The 17,029-nt window shown below is 54.9% G+C and overlaps 1 protein-coding gene across 6 annotated transcripts in view; it reads right to left on the bottom strand.

The window, feature by feature from the left end:
- The window catches only part of ACSL1 (acyl-CoA synthetase long chain family member 1), a 56,496-nt gene that overhangs the window by 29,732 nt on the left and 9,735 nt on the right, over positions 1–17,029 (bottom strand). For 3 of the 6 annotated variants that reach the window (XM_045821886.1, XM_045821880.1, XM_045821881.1), the window contains exon 2: positions 8,929–9,155. In XM_045821886.1, coding sequence (XP_045677842.1) covers positions 8,929–9,123 — 195 coding nt within the window. In that variant the 5' untranslated portion in view covers positions 9,124–9,155. Of the gene's footprint in view, positions 1–8,928; positions 9,156–10,813; positions 10,846–13,580; positions 13,818–17,029 lie in introns of those variants that run through there. The other 3 variants (XM_045821882.1, XM_045821885.1, XM_045821883.1) reach the window with 3 other exon arrangements.

Below are 17,029 nucleotides of genomic sequence, written 5' to 3'. Positions count from 1 at the left end.
GCACCTGCTGGCCAGGGGGCACACCTGCTCTGTCCCAGGGCTCCTGACCAGATGGCCGGCCGTGGGAGGGGTAGCTGTTCTCACCCGGAGAGCCGCTGTGCCCTCAGGGGACCCACAGACGCACGGCAAGGGGCCCAGGGGCCCACGGGAACGCCAGGCATTCTTTAGAGACCGAGTTCAGCTACTACGATGACAGAGCCTACGATTCCTTGTGGGGGGGGTTTTTTTCCGTTTTGATTTTTAATTTCAGAGAAAGGGCTTCACATTTGCAATGGTCAGGAAACACTTTCTTGGGGGAATTAGACTCTGACAAAGGACTTCTGGTACCACGAGGAAAGACCGTTTGGAAGTGGGGGAGGCCATTTCTGGCTTGAGGTCTGAAGAGAGGAGTCAGGGAAGCCTCCTGGAGGAGGAGGCAAAGGGCTGGGTTTCCCAGAGCGGCCGGGCTGGCAGGGACCGGGGCTGCCGCGGGGGAGGAGCCCCGTGGAGACCCTTCCTTCGGTGACTACTGCCAGGTATGTTTGGCTGGATTCCTTTCCTTCTTGATTCTAATTAGATTTCCTCACTCCTCCTCCCACCTGCTCGAGATCCTCCCCTCCAAGTTATCATTTATACAGTGAGCGTTTTTTAACGACACAGAAGTGTATCAAAGAAAACCACGACCAGCCCCTGCCGCCAGCTTGGCGAGGCCCTTCCAGGCCTTTTTCCATGCGGATACATGTACGTACATCTTCCAGGATCCACTAGGCGCTGCCTATGTGTGTTTAACTCTTGATCTGAAACTGCTAATGATTTTCTGGAGTAAATATCACCCAATAATATATTTCATTCTTCACACAGTCTTCTCTATCTTGGCAGAAACTTTCTAATACCTGTAGCTATAATTTAATGATTCAAATATAATCATTAAATACCCCATGCTGCTTTAGAAAACAAAGAAGTTATTCTTTGTGTACGTTAAGATGGAAATAGAATCCTGCATCATTAGTACTGAATCTCTGAGTCTATTTTCTCTTCTGCAAAATGAGGATGCCATGTGTCCCCATTCAGGGTTATTTTTAGTTAAATGAACTCTTCTGTAAAGTATGAATATGTAGAATATTACTCAGACACCCTCTGAGGTGTCCTAACTACAATCCCAGCCCTCCTTAGCCAGTATCTGTACTACAAAAACTACTCAGGTTAAAATTCAGAAGCAATTTTGCAACTTCATAGTAAGACTCAGAAACCTCTTGATCCCAGGAAGCCACCCAGAGACCCACGGGTAAGCAGGAAGGGAAAGGGGTGGAGGGTTAAAGGGCGGAGAATGGGAAGAAGGAAAAGGCTAAGAAAAGTAAGAGGTGTGCCTGTGAAGAGGGGCCAGCGGCCCCTCTGCCTGGGGGCGCGGGCAGCCTGGCGGTCCGCAGGGGGTCCTCCTGACCCTCTGCTCTGGAGCCTTCTCTGCAAAAGCAATGCTGCCCTCCCCGTGGCCCCTGCTGAGCCACGCCCTCAGCTGTCACCTGGGAAGATGGGACTCAGGGCATGAGACCCAGAGCTCGCTCTGAAGGAGCCGAAGGTGGCCAGAAGCGGAGCACAGGGAGGAAGTCAGAGTGAGCAGATGTATGGGGCACGGATCGCCCCCGAGCCGAGGCCCTCACAGGAGGGTCAGGGGCACTCCTGGCCCTGCCGAGGAAGCCAACTCGTCAACCCCTTGCCAGACCCGCTGGGTCAGACCCTCTGGGGGTGTGACCCAGCAGTCTGTGCTCCAGCAAGACGCCCACACGGAGTGTGGGTGGTGTGCAGAGCAGGACGGCGGGGCAGAGGCGGGGGCACCGCCACGCGGGGCCCGGACTAGGGCAGAGGCCGGCGGGGGTGGGGAGGACAAGGCACCAGACGCACAGAGCCCGGATGAAGCGGATTTGGCGAGTGACGGACAGTGTGGAGGAGAGAAGGGGAGAGCTGGAGCGCCGAGGAGACGGCGGCGGTCCCACTTTACTGGAAACAGAGGGCTGGGGCTGGGGGTGGTTTGAGGAAAGAGATCAAGCTTAGCTCTGGACATATGGTGACCCTGCCCCTTCGAGACAGGAGGTCAACTTCCCAATGCCCATTTTGGGGATCACTGCTCTAGAGTACAATTTGATGACCAACTTTTGGTTAAGCAGTTCTTTGGCTAGGTTAATTCTCTGGTGGTGCATAACCCTCAGGACTCTGAGAAACATGGAGGTAAAACAGTCCAGTCAAAGTCAAAGGGGTCGGCTAAGTCCCAAACAAGCCTTCCCCTTGACAAAGTACCACGAGGACAAGGTATGTACTGCTGCTCTAATCAGCAGTCGGAATAATTAGCAGAAGCACTCGGGTTCGGTGCCAATTCAAGGCACGGGTGGAAAAGGGCCAAAGGTCACACCATCACTTAGCCCCTCACTTCGAGAGACGGGGACGAACGGAACAGGTGGCGGAGACTAAGCAGCCAGACGTGCGCTTTGAAACGTGTTGCTCTCTGAAGTGATCACGTTTCCGTGAAGAATTGTGTCTGATGTGCACGCACATGGCCGTTCTGCCTGAGCGGAAACGCTGCACGTAAACATGGGGTGCTGGGGTGCCGGGACCCCAGGCCCGACCACGCAGGGCGAGGGAGCGCCGCTGAGTGTGGGGAAGCCGGCTGTAGTAACCGGACCCCAAAGTGCCTGCGTGCACTCCGAAAACCGAGCCACTTCGAAAGCCAGGGGTTTTATTCCTGGGTTACTCCAGCGCATGTGCCTATTTCTAGGACGACCTTCTTAAATGAAAAAAAAAAAAAAAGCAAAAAAAAACAAACTTTGCATTTGGTCTCCTTGACGTCTGACATAACCTGAGGATTGGGGATGGGGATGGGGGGGCGTCAGCTTTGCTCAAGAAACAGGGTGAGCTAAGCACGTAAATCCAATGAGTGTGCAGGAAATCAGGGAGTAAGACCGTGACTCAGGGAGGGTTATGGGTCTTTTGTTTCTTCTGCTGCGTACTTTTCAATGTGGTCATGCAGTTTCCCAGTTCAAAAAAAAAAGAAAAAAAAAAGACGGTGAGCCAGAGCCCCTCCAGCGAAAGCAGCGGCCCTGCGTCCGTTCTGCCACATCTGTGCCAGCTGAGGCTGCCCCTGCGGTGGGCCGCGGGGGCTGAACTGGGAAGTGAAAGTTCGTGTTCCTCCTGAGGGCAGCACGGGCGGGATCCCAGCCGACATCTGTGTGTCAGTGGCACCCAGACTAGAACTCTTGCCAGCGTTGGACAAAAAGGAACCCTCGATGTGCGGGTCACGCGGGTCATTCTATGCCACTCCCATATCTACATGCAAAAACAAACCACATCCTTGAAGGGTTCTGGGGGAGAGAAAGGCCCAAGCCCTCTCTGCCTAGAAGATGGACATCTACAGGCCAGAACAGCCACCTCCCTATCCGTCCTATCCCCTCGTTTATTCCCTCTAAGGACAGGGATGGGGACGGGGCAGGAAGAAGAAGGGACACCAGGGACCGAGGGAGGAGGGGACAGGAGAGAGAGAAGAGAGGGAGGAGGAGGAGAACCCGGTTTTAAAGCCACTGGCAAGACTTGGCTGGGTTTTAACGTTAAACCCATCTCTAGGGAAACAACGCAGCAGGTGGGACCACAGTCGTGGGGGGTAAGAGAGACTCCGCCCCCCCACCCCTTCCAATATCCTCCACGTGAAATGACCCCTCCCGGCACTTACATTCTACCTGCACCTCGCCCCGCCCAGCAGGCCATCCCCTGCTCCGTTCCACAAACAGTCCCCGAGCTCCGTTCCCCGCACCGAGCCCACAGAGAGACTCCCCGCCCTCGACACCAGACCTCTGACAGATCAAACAGGGCCTTCAAAGGCCAGCCCATCGCAGCCCTCGGGACCCCCTTTTCTGGATGACAGTGGACAGGAGACTGAAAAGAACACCTAGACCGCCCCCCCCCCCATCACGCTGAACTGTAAATGTCACAGGGTAGCAATGAACACTCAGGTTCACTGCTTATGCTCACCATTTAACTAGCTCACTTCCCAAGATCCCTCGCACCCAACCGAGTTCAGGAAGGGCAGGACCATCGCAGTGGCAGTCCACACCAGTGTCACCTGGGCAGTGCAGGGAAGATGCAGGGTGTGTCCTGAGCGCCTGCTACAGGCCAGCCACCTCGCAGATGAGCAAACGGACGCAGAGCGAGGCTTCTTGCCTCAGTCCCACGTCTGAAACTCGGGGGAGCCGAGCCTCTTACCCGGCTCCAGGGGCCGCCTGGTCGGCTGCGAGGTTTGTCTGTGCTCCGCAGGCAGGTTCACACTTGCCAACAGCACCTTCGGGTCACCTTCCTCTTTGAGGAGGCGGGTCCGGATTACTGGTGCCTGACTGGGGTTTTTGGCTCTTCAACACTTCCCCCCAGTCCTCCGAGTGCTGTTCCTTTTCTTTCTCCAGCTTCCAACTTCCCAAGCCCTGCTGCTCCGATCTGCGGATTTGCTGAGGGGCGGGCGGGCTGGCAGCACTCGCTGGTTCCACGCTGCTGCACACAGCTGAACTCATCACCAGGGCCAGTCTGCCGGCCCCGGGGAGGGAAAAGAGCACCCCGCCGCCACCTCCGTGAGAGGGGAGAGAGTGTAGAGCCACAAAGTCCGATCCAAATTCCCAGAAACACATGGTGTCCCAGCAAAGCAAGCCGGCCCAAGGCTCCTCCCCGCGCCTGCCGTTTAGAATGTGGGAGGCCTCGCGCGTCACCTCGGAGGTGAAACCTGCGGGGAACCCAGGTCTGGGCCCGCGACAGCGTCCGTGGGAGACCGGGCTGTGGGGACAGGCTTGGAAAGCTCACATCGGTCACTTTTCATTTGGTGCAAGTTCAACCTGCGTTGGGTGGGGGGAGGCGCTATTTTTAAACTTACACCCGCACGGCAGCACACATCTCGGTCACTTCTGTGCACACACATTCTGTGACTGCTGAGCCCGGGAGAAGTAGCCTCGTTTTTACAAAATGACCTACTGTGTTTTCAGAGCAGCTTGACCGCGAACTTGGACTTTTCTTCCCAGTTTAAAAGAACCCGGAAACAATTTTTTTTTTTTTCTAAAACAATCGCCCGCCCTCCTTTGAATTCCCAGAGGCTGCTACTCGATACTTCTGTGGCCCGGTCTTGGCACAGGGCGCAGAAACTCTCTCTCCGGGCCTTTGTGATGCCCCCCGCCCGGCCCCTCGCAGCCCGTCCGCCCTCGGCCAGGGCCCACAACCGGCGCGAACCCCCCGCCGCCGCGTTCGAATAACTAGTCACTTTCAGGTTAGCAGGCAAGCCCAACAACATGTGGAATCTCAGTTGTTCCTGTAAGGTGAGTTTAATAAGAAAATCTTAAGTTAGCAAGGTTTTTCTACCTTGTTATTAAAAAGCCCAAGTTTTAGGCCCTGGCAGGCAGCTCAGTGGGTTAGAGCACGACCCCGAAGCACAGAAGTTGTGGGTTCAACCTCTGGGCGGGGCACATACAAGAAGCAACCAATGAACGCAGAGATGGGCGGGGCAACAAGCTGATCCTTTCTTGACAGTTTCTGACACCGCGTGTAACCCACGTGCAGAATCTCAGACTCCGTTTCTTGCCTGACCTGCCCCGCTTCCTCCTTTCATTTCCATCACTACCTCCAGATTCACTTGCCTGCACATCCATTTTCAGAAGGGTCTGCCCTGGAATCAAAAGCTCCAGCCACCGACTCTTCAAATTTAGCTGGACAGACCCAAATTTTCTTTGTTGTCCTTGTTTACCACCACAGGGCCGTGGTTATAATACATCACTTTCTTTTTTTCATCTTTCTGCATTTTCCCCATCACCATTTATTCCCGACACACCCTCCTCCACCTCCACCCACACCCCCTGCCCCCCACAATCACCACACGGTTGTCCTAGTCCATGAGTTCTTTCTCTTTCCTTTTCTGCTTGACCCCTCCACTGCCTCCACCCCGCCCTGAGTTGTCAGCCTGCTCTCTATCTATGGCTTTGCCTCTATTTTTGCTTGTTAGTTCGGTCTGTTCACTAGATCCCACTGATGAGGGATATCAAACGGTACTTGTCTTCTCGGACGGGCACGTCTCACTCAGCACAATGCATGACTTTCGGTTCCCGTGATGAAGACAGCGTAACCAAGCTCTCGACCTCCCTCTGACTGCGCAGCCCGACTTCACCTCTCCGGACTCACTTGTTTTCCCCCACGTAGACGGGAGGGCTGAAAGAGGAGGCCTTTGCCGAAGAAGAGAACTGACATTTACTGAACACTCACCAGGGGCCGGGCGGACGCTCTGCAGGTCTCCAGACCGCCCTCTTTACCGACAGTGACAGAGGGATGTACCGGCCCGTCTGTCTTCCGGACGAGGGGTCTGAAGGTCACAGAAGTCAGGCGGGCTTGCCCAGGGTTGCCTGGTCTGAGCGGAGCAGCCAGGTCCAGCCCCACCACATCTATGTGTCCCTCTGGGCCCTTCCGGCTCCAGCTGCTCTCCTGGTCCCTTCACTGCAGCCACCGGGGCCTGCACCCTGACCAGTCCCAAGGGTTTCCAGTCCCCCCAGCGAAGATCGTCTTCACTGGGGGGTGTGGGGGCCACAAACCCAGAGAACAGGCTGGGATGAGCTGGAACTGGAAAATCTGCATCATCACTGGTGAAAGTGACTGAGAAAAAAGGCGCACACACACACACACCTGCCTCCACCCAGCGCTAGCCGGGAGTCCTACCCTGACACGTTGGGAAGGCCAGCCTCCGCATGGCCGTGGTGGGCGCACAGCTGCAAGTGCAGAGGGACACAGCTCTGCAAACAGGCTGCTGATCGAACCGTGCTCGCGATGCTAGAAAACCCTTCGGATTCTGTTGCTGAGTCCACCTTCTCTGTCCCATTCTCTAGCTTTTGTCTTCATCGCCTTTCCTACACAGGTGCAGGGCGTGAGCACTAAAATCCTCTTTATAACCCTGGTTCGTAAAGGGAAATTTTACAAGCCGTAACTTACAAAAAACCCCCGTGCAGCTGCTTTACAATAGTGTAGCTGGGAGACAGCCAGTGTGGGCAGACAGGAGGCGCAGCCAAACCAAAAAGGGCCGAGTCTTCCCGTCTTCACATCCACACAAAGTCTGTGGGAAGGGGAGGGGGAAGGAAGGGCACGTGGGAAGTGGAAGGCGGTGGGAGCACGGGGAGGGGCACAGGGTGTTCACTTCCTGTCACAGGAGGGTCACAGCAGCAGCAACAGCAGCGGCAGCAGTGATGTTTTCACCTGGCAGCCGGCCCCCATGGCAGTGCCAGCTGTACAAGCCCGACTGGCACTCAAGGGAGCGAAGCAGGTTCCCCTTTCTGCCACCGAGGTCCGTACGAAGGTGTGAGCTCTCTGACAGCATCTATAATCACTAAGTGTCCTGACTTGAAGGCTAACCTCAAATTCAGTATTTTAAGTTCTATTTTTAGAAATGCAAAGGGAATTTTATATATCTAAGACCTACAAGCTCTGAAAACCCAAGCTAAATCTATTTCTATAAGCAAGGAGAAAAATCAGGAAGCCTATATGCCAGGTAGTGAAACTATAGATTTTAATTTTCTTTCTGCTTATCAGCAATTTTAAACTGTTCTACGAAGAACCTATGTGAGTATTTTAATAAGGCTCCACGACTTCTTGCTAAGGTGGAGCTTGAAAACCACCCCGTAAGTGCCCCCACAACTTCTCATATGAGAAATGAACTCAGGCCTTTGCAGGCTCGGCCCAGTTGCAGACACCCAGTTGCAAGTCCGACGCGCCAGTCCCCCTCCCAGGCCCGGCGGGGCTGCTGTGCCCCAGCCCCGCACAGCCCCCGTCAGAGAAGGTTACATTCCACTCGTGTGCGGTCAGCTGAGGTGAAGTGTATTTACCTTTTCTTTAGAAATAAAGCATCTTAAAGCTGCTTTTCCTCAGCACTAGCTCAGTCCTTCTATTTTTACATTTGTTACGAGTAAGACAGACACCTCCATCACGAGCCAGAAGCTACGAATCAGGCCTGGCTCTGTGTGGAAGGGCCCACATTCCACACGTGCCCCTCAGCTCCGGGAGGTGAGGTCTCTCACCTCCACCTACAGGCATAAACGAGGCAATTCTGCATGTACAACATGGTTTTTCGTTTATGTCGAAAGTAATGCATACTGGAGATTCATTCTGACTTGGCTAGGAAAGCAAGAAATGACAGAGCAGTGAGTAGGTGAAGAGTCACAGCACAGCTGAGGACCTGGCTGCTTCACCTTGCGGCCCTTCCCTAACCTTGAGGAGAGATGGGGGGTGGGGGTGGGGGGGGTGCCCGAGAAAGGAAGAGGAAGAGCCCTGGGAGAGAATCGGTCCGCAAGGGGCTCTGGACTTCCCCAGCCAGCCCACCAGCGCAGCCCCAACTTGGGAACACACGCTGTGCTGCAACTTTCCTAACGACGACAGTATGACCTTTCATTGGCCCAAGTTATCCGTAGCCACGGCACTCACCACCTCCACCTCGGACACCCCCCGAGTGTCCCCGTTTCTGTGTGCCCTATCCTGAATCCTGCAGCCCAGTTATCCTGGCAGGCTCCCAGTCTGGCCTTGTCCTGCTGGAAATCCCAGACTCCCATTCAGCAGCCGGGGCTTGCGTTCTAACTGTCAGGCACAGCACACGCGAGAGTGCTTTTTCCTTGACATTTGACAGCCCGTTTCTCTGCAGAAACAGAAGCCCTGTAAGAGTTGAGATGCTGCCTATCCTTCCCGTCATGGACTCTTCCAGGCCCAGCACTTGGGATTTCTGGAACGAGCCTCTGTGTGACATTAGCCAGCACCACCCTGTGTGTCCCTCTGCGGGAGGTGCCCAGCCAGCCCACCACGTGTGGGCCTCCGCCTCCATCTGTAATCCCCGGCAAGCTCCCGCGTGTTGAGCGTGTTTGCCAAGTGCCCTCCCGGGGACACCCGCAGGCGGCCCGCCCCTGCACTCACCGCCACCTCCACCGACTGCATGGACAGGTCGCACGGCGGCTTCAGGGCCTTGGGTCTCGTGGCGTACCAGAAGGTCGTCAGCGCCGCAAAGGCGCCGAAGCCCATGAGCGTGTTGGTGGGCAGCGTGCGCACGTACTGCCGGAAGTCAGCCAGCTCCGGCATGCGGAAGTATCGGAACAGCTCGTGGGCTTGCATGGTCCTGTGCGGGTGCCACCCTAGGCCGACTTCTGTCGGGAGAGAGAAACGTCACGTTCACTCCGGGGAGGCAGGACTCGTCTCCAGCTTCCCCAGAGGCCTACCACCTCGCCCGATGGCCTGGCCGAGGCAGCGAACCCACAGTCCCCCAGGCCCGGTCCCTCCCGGCCCTCAAAACCTCCCTTCTGCAAACATCACTTTAGGAACTCATTTCACTGCTACCACTGTCTTGCGCAACGTTTTCATGAACCACACTTTAAAGTGTTCGTCACTAAGCACTCTCGCCATAAAATGCTCAGCAAGTGGCATAAGTTCCCACTTTCCCCTGACACTGTGTCTCTGTTCTCCTCCACCCGCAGTCTAGCAGATTCGGCTCTCGTCATCACAGTGAATGGGGATAATGAGGCACAATCAAGCCCAAACCACCGAGGAGCCCCCAGGTGTCCTTTCTCCCCACAGAGTGCAGACCGCCTGGGAACACAGGCGGCCCAACGCCAGCGTGTCTCCCATGCCCCGCCCTCTGCGCCAGGGGAGCCGCAGCATCCACGCAGGGGAACTGCAGCTGGCTGCTCTGAAACAATAATTTCTTTTCTATTCCTCCAGACAGTGTAGCAAAAATAAAGTCATAAATTGATGTGCATAAACCGTAAACCAAGCACCAGATATCTGGAGACAGATTATAGCATAGTAAGCAGTTGAGAGCAAGTATAGAAGAGGGGTTACGACCCCAGACTCTAGAGCTCAATCCTAACTCCTTAGCTTATTGGCTATATGGCTTGGGACAAATGACTTCACCTCTCTGTGCCTCAGTTTCCTCCTGTATAAATGGAGATAAAAAATAGTACCTATCTCCCAGGGATTTTCTAATGACTAAATAATTCACATACAGCTTAGAATAGTACGAAGCATCTGAAAGTGCTCAGTAAGTGGGAGGCGTTATTGTTACATCCTCTACCGATACTCTGTGATCAGTCCTACGTGCCGAACAGCGAGGTAAGGGGGAATAAAGAAGTGTTTTACCATAAGGGGTTTACAAATGAAATTAAGAAGCCAAACACACAGAAGAAAATTAGATGACAAATTCAATGTATATTAAAGCCTCGAAGTGCACGTTGCAGACAATTTACATCTATATCAGCATGAAAAATGTGAAGTACAGATAAAAAGTAAGAATAATTCTCATTAGGAAAATCTCAGTGAATAACTGCTCTACAGCACATTTGCCTGTAAAAGGAAGGAAATAGCAGCAAATCATCTGAGCTTTCTTAAAAACTTCCCGGCAATCCACTGAGTGTTAATTCAGCTACAAGTTCAGATGGTATTTGTGAGCTACTTATTATATGTTCTTTTAAACAGATAGGTCACAGGCTGAAAAATAATCCCCTTTTTCCAAATATAGAAATCCTCTTTAAGTTTCAGTCAGTACTACTGTATTTGTTTTACAGAGCCAGAATATCAGGCGTTTTCCCCGGCCATCAATACTAAACGAGCCGGTGGAACGCATCTGTTCAGCTCATGCACTCCTGTGCTACAACAGCTCTGTGTAGGTGTGTGTGCGTACGCACATGCACACGCACACACACACACACACATACACAGGAAATGTCCGGGTTTGACATGACAACAGAGAAGGAACAGATAAGCAAATTTCTTCAGGTCATAATTCTGGAGCGAAAGCACCAGCACTTACAGAGCCACTCACCATCGGTGCCACCAGCAGCTGACTGCTAGGTGACACACCACTGCAGAACCAGAAAAGGCGGTGGGGGCGGGGGTGGGGGAGGGGCCCCGGCCTGCCAAGGTCTCTCAGGGCGTTAGTCACATGCTGGGGCCTGTGCCACTGCCCACTGGGCTAAAGGTAACTAGCAGACAAAATCCATACTTGACTGCCCAGGGGAAGACAGGGGGAAGGGTGGGCCAATGAGAAGCTGGGAGCAGAGTCACCCCACTGCTCCACCCATGGGCAGGGACAAGCATCAGTCGGTGTCACCGGCAGTGCCAGATCTGAACACAGACATTGTTTTCTTTCTGCTTAGCTTCCCAATAAGAAGAGACAATGGGTGTGTTTTGAGAAGCCATTGAAATGATCAGATGTGGGGTGGTATGTGGGACCCACATGAGACAGACCGAGAAAGCGACAGATTGTCAGCAGCACACCCACAGCAGACTTTATTCTACATGAGTCCATGGGGGTCGAGCTACTCCAGTCACTCCACACGCCTGAGCACCCAGTGTGTGCTGGGCACATGCTAGGAGCTGGGGAGACAGGGCCGGGGGCGGGGCTGGCTCTCCGTCGGCTGGCCAGCTGGGGGAGACACAAAACCCCACAAGCACCCTCACCGGGTTCGATGAGAGTGGGCACCGCTCAGACCCAGTGATCGGGCAGGGCCACTCTGAGGGAGCGAGGCACACACGGGACTCGGTGGCCCAGCCGACGAACTGAGCCCAGTCCTGGCGCGGAACTTCACACAGCCCTGCAGGTCCACGGGTGCGAAGCAGCCTCACGCACTCAGTGTGCACGCCTGCCTTCCCCTCTCACCGATCCACCTTCCGTGTCTTTGCTACGCCCACAGCACTCGAAGTCTGAGGGGGGTTACCACCCCTTCCCCAACACCCCTGCCTTCCCCTCATCCCTCCCTGAAACAGTTTCCGTAAAACCTAGATCGTGCGAACTTGCAGGGGCTGTCTGAAAGAACCACATCCCTGTGTGAGAATATGAAATAATTCCCTCACCAACAAATCCAGTCATAAGCACGTGATTTTTTCTATTTTAAGCATCAGCAGTAGCCAAGCTGTAGACAGCATTATACTAAGAATGAAACCAGTCTATTTATAGAAATGTCTAGGAAAGGAGACTTTTTAAATACTTCAAAAAACGGCAGTAGCACTCGTGCACCAGCATTTTACTGGATACTGACCTGCCGCGCTAAGGGTTTAGTGCCAGCCAAATTCTTATCTTTGTTGCTAATGACAAGCTACAGCAGTTTGTTTACTCCAGGCCTCTCAGCTGGCAGCCGGCGACCAGCTGCAAACCAACCGCACCGAACAAACTGGTTAATGCCGTGTGTAGGACGCACAGTCTACGCAATGAAGAATGAAGCCAACACCTCGCTTACATTCGTGGAAAGAACAGCTCTTACATGTGAAACAAAGAGCACTGTGAACCTTCCCCCTTCTGTTTAACTTCTGTAAGGAAAAGGTACTTGGGATATTTAGAAATGGAGACGGACCTACATTCGGAGAAAATGAGCCACAATAAACAGCCTTTAAACGCTGCGGGCGAACACGAACATCCCGCTTTAAGACAGTCTCAGGCAACAACTGGTCTCAAAGGAGCATCAGGACTCATGAACTCACCAACGAATAGTTAAAACTCAGACTTTATTCTCATTCCAATGCTGTTCTGGTTGTAGTATCTTTGAAATTCTTTCAAAAGCAAACCTGCACACCATCACCTCAGGAGGTTTGCAGCCCAGGCACATAATCGCGCTGCCGTGTGCTGAGAATACGATTCGATCGGCTTAAAGGCTTACGCAGATGGTGGCCAGCATTTCTCGGAACACAGGAGACTACCGGCAGCCAGCTTCTCCTTCCCCTCAGCTAGTCCCGCGCCTACAGAAAGAGGGTGTGCTCCACTGGGTCTCTTGGATTTCCTGTGAAGCTGGAGTCTGAAACCACAGAATGACAGGGCGTGTGGCCAGGGTCCAGGAAACCTGGTATGAGCCTGGTGCAAGGAAGCAGAGCACAGGGCACCTTTGAACAGACCCGGGTGGACACAGATGCCCTGCATAGGGGGCAGAAACGGGACTGCACGCCGTCAGACAGCAGAAGCCTGGCTGCCAGCTGCCCGAACCTGCAGAAAGCCAGCTCGTCACACCGTCAGCACCAAGCTGGTGTTTTGGAAAGGCTTTCCCATCGGCGCCGTATCCGAGCATCACAGTACAAAACAACGTCGGGGAAACCAGGGCTCGGGACTTAGAAGGCTTCCCCAGGTGTCCCCAGGACACCAGTCTGACACCAGTTCGTGTGGTTTCCTCCATGGGAACACTTCCTACCCTCGGGTGGGTCGCCGCCTCTCCACTGAGAGCATCAACATACTCCTCTGCACGCGGGGCTCACCAGTCCCCTTCGGCCCGTCCCAGGTGGGGCGCCTGTAGGAGCAGCTGGCTTCTGAAGGTCCTTCCAGCACTCGCACTCCATGGGATTAGGAGAACTCGGCATCTGGAGTGCATCCAAACTCCCCCCATGTCATGGAACCACCGGCACCTCCCCCGCCACCCTGGCCTCTGAGCACGTGGGCCCAGCTCCACTGTGCAGAGGCTCACCTTTCACCACTTTGTCTGCACCAGGAAAAGGTGCTCCAGGGCCAACGGGGACTCGTGACTCACAAGGGCATCACTCTCTAAGGGCACAGGGACACACACACAGCTCCTGCAGCCCCGCAGACCTGTACTTACATGAGCATTTTATTTTCTTCATGTTAGCCACCAGCCAAACGAACGGGGGTCCAGATGTCCCTCCCCCTGTGCCGTCCCTCAGGCTCTCCCCGGCACAGCAGCGGTGGTCTGAAGGAGCCCTTCTCGAGGAACGTGGCCCTCACAGGACCCCACCGGGAGCGCGTCCCCGCCCCGGCAGCGGCCAAGGAAGAAATCCCGACTTCTCTCCTTAAAACCGCAAGCCAAGCTGGCGAGATGCTGCCATTCCTTGTTCCTCCTCCTCCCCCGGCACAATAGGCCATTGACAGGGGCTGAAAGCTGTCCCTTTGTCCGGCACTGGCTGGGCGCAGCTCAGCCTCGGGAGCAACAAGAGAGCGGCGGCCGCGCCGCGCGCGGGTCTTTTAGTGCGCCACTCCACACCGGCGGGCCGGTGCCCCTTAACCCTGGCTGGCAAACGGCCTAAAGCTCGACTTGCTCAAGCCACCCCCTCCTGAACCCAAAGGGCAGCCGGGCTCGCTCTGGAGAGAGGGAGCTGCAGATGCCGAGGTGACTGAGGCCCTCAGTTAGGAGGGAAAGCAGAGGCCGCTGCCCCGCCCCATCCCGCGCAGGAGCTCCTGACCACGCAGGCGGCTCGCGGCCCTGGGGACCATCTCCCCATTCTGAGCCTGAGCGGGACAGGGCGCACTGGACAGCCTGGGATCTCACACGCTCACCAGGGGCCGGCCGTGGCAGCACAGGGGGTGGTGGCGCCTGCCCTGCCGGGGGGCCAGCTCTTCCTCCCAGGCGCAGTGGCCCTTCACCCGCTGAATTCTCGGGACAGCGATTCTGTGGATCAATGCCATTCCAAGAAGATCTTTAAAAAGGGAAACAAAGCAGAGATGCTCTGTTTTCAGGAACCTGGTCTACCAAATGATTCGAGTCAAGCTGCACATTTCCACACTAACCTGCCCCCCTGCCCAGCTCCCCTAAAGCTGCCAGGGAAAGGGTGGGGCGCAAAGCTTTCAAGGGCAGGTAGAAGGCCGGCCTAATCTTTAACCAGTGGCATTAGGGCCGTGGCTCGCCTGTCCTTATTGGCCCCAGGCCACAACCCCCACATATGCTCCCCGAAAGAAAGAGATTCTCAAAGGAGGGGTCCGACTCGAACACATAAACTGCCGGGGCCCAGGTGAAATGGGCAAGCGTGTACTTGGAACAGCTCTGTGCTCCTTCAGCTACATGTGCGTGTAAGTCATAGGACAAAATAAATCATTTGAGAAACACTTCCTTTTTTCTGTTCACATTTCATTAATGTTTTACTCAAGATCTCTGAACATGCTTCTTCAAACAGGGCCTCGGGCGTCTCTAAAGCCACTTTTGGAGGATCACCAGTTTTCCGTGGCTATCTTCACATTTTTCTCTTCCACTTAAGTTGTCTAAGTGGAAGCATTTTTTGAAGTCACGTGTGTGGCTACCACTGGAAAAAAAAAAAGTCTCCAAAGGCACAGGAACACAGTTTATAATGTTAGGACAGTTTTAAAAATATGTCTTATGGGCCCATATTCATGTAACCAAAACACATACTGGACTGCCTTTTAAACTGATTTTTAAAAGCTTTTCAATAGTAACTTGCATTTGTGACGCCAGAGCCCTGGGAAGAGCTGCCCAGCGGGGGCTGGACTTCTGCGTCTCAGGGAGAGGAAGACTCTGTTAGCTGGCCTGTATGGGGATGCAGGCCAGGACCGCCAGAGGGGGTTTCAGGTGCCTGCTCTTCCCCGGGGTTGCTCAAAATAAAGTGACCGGCAGAGCACCCCAGAAAATGAAACAGAGTTTGGGGGAGCCCCTCACCTTCTATGGCACAGACGTGATTTAACATTCACAGAGGAGGACCCGCAAACAGCCCGCAGACCCCACTCGGGAGGCTCGGAAGTAAAAGGAGTAATGCCGACGGAAGACTCGCAACAATGACACGCACAATGGTGACGGCCAAGGCGGTGACGAGTGCCACAGAAGCCATGAAAGCGACCGCACGCTCAGGGAGGGCTGGGGTCACAGCCCCCGGTGAGCTGTGCCCCGGGGAAGAGGGCGAGCAGTACAAGCTCTGCTCCAGGCGACGGGGACAGAAACCGGACGGCTGGGAGCAGCTGCCGGCCCAGCCCTCGGCGGCGTTTGGGTGAGTTAATGCGGAACCCCTGAGGGTTCGTCTGGACGGGGAGGGAAAGCATGACGTTCAGGGGGTCAGTCTGAGATGCCTCTGCTGTGTGCTCACGATCCAACGTAACCCTCCACACGTAACCCTCCGCACGGCCCTCCTCAAGTGGAGCTGCCACCACCTTCGATGCAAAGACCCGGCGGAAGCTGTGCCTGGAAGTTCAACGTCCCGCCCCAGCTGCACACAAGAACAGGACAGGGGCCTGGGTCTGAAAGCATTGCCCATGGACTTGAGAGGTAAGTGCCGCGACCCAAGCACACCCGGGGTTGAAATCTAGACGGAGGTGGGAGGCGCGCAGGGGGTGATGAAGAGCCGTGGTCCACAGCGATGAAAGCCTGGGTGGGTCCCAGGTCCATCGGCAGACAGAGGGGCCAGGAAAAGGTGGAACAGGCACACGGCGGAATATTACTCAGCCTTTAAAAGAGGAGGGAGCTCTGCTGCCCGCTACAACATGGCTTAGCCCTGCAAGAACGTTCTGCTAAGTGAAAGAAGCCAGACTTGGAAAGACAAATACTGTATGATCCCACGTGTAGGAGGGACCTAGAACAGATGAATTCGTAGAGACATGGATAGAGGCTACCAGGGGTGGGGTGGGGAATGAGGAGCTGCTGCTTTGTGGGCAGAGCCTTTGCTTGGGACGACGAAAAACTCTGGAACTAGCAAGCGGTGTAGTTATCCAGCACTGGGGATGTACTTAATGCCACTGAGCTGTACACTTAAAAATGGTTAAATTGGCAAATTTTATGTTGTGCGTGTTTTACCACAGTAAGATTTTTTAATCGGCTAAAAAACACACAAAAATTTGGTAACTAGATGGATATAAATGGAAAAAAGAGAAGAAACTGGAGGGTTGAACCCCGCGCCTGGGAGAACACAGGTGGGGCCCTGAGGCCGGAGGGAGGTGAGACAGGAGCTCCGTGAGCTCCACCCCTTTCCAGGGTCGCGAAAGCCCCCTCCACGTTGCTCTGGGCAAGCTGGCCTGGGCCCTGCCTCACTGCAGCCACAGAGGCTGGGACTGGGGGCCGGGCCGCACCCTCCGGATCCCTCCCTGCTCCCCCAGAGGGTCCTCCCTGAGCCTCCCGGCAGGCCACATGCCCCTCCTTCCACCTCCATCCCTACTGCTCCTGCCCCTGGCCCTGCTTAACAGGCTCGATCCCTCCTGTGACAGGTCCTTACAGGACCCCGCAGTCGGGAGCCGAGGGCCCTTACTCTGAACTGCAGGAGCGCTTCAGCCCCCTGTGGCCCTTAGCACGCCGCTCAGGGGTGTGTCTGCTTCTCTGAC

Source organism: Phyllostomus hastatus, unplaced genomic scaffold (genome assembly GCF_019186645.2).
Source record: "Phyllostomus hastatus isolate PE091 unplaced genomic scaffold, TTU_PhHast_1.1 phas_scaffold_46, whole genome shotgun sequence".
NCBI lineage: Eukaryota > Metazoa > Chordata > Mammalia > Chiroptera > Phyllostomidae > Phyllostomus > Phyllostomus hastatus.
The sequence above is the reverse complement of the archived record's forward strand: the minus strand, read 5'-3'. Positions and strand labels throughout refer to the sequence as shown.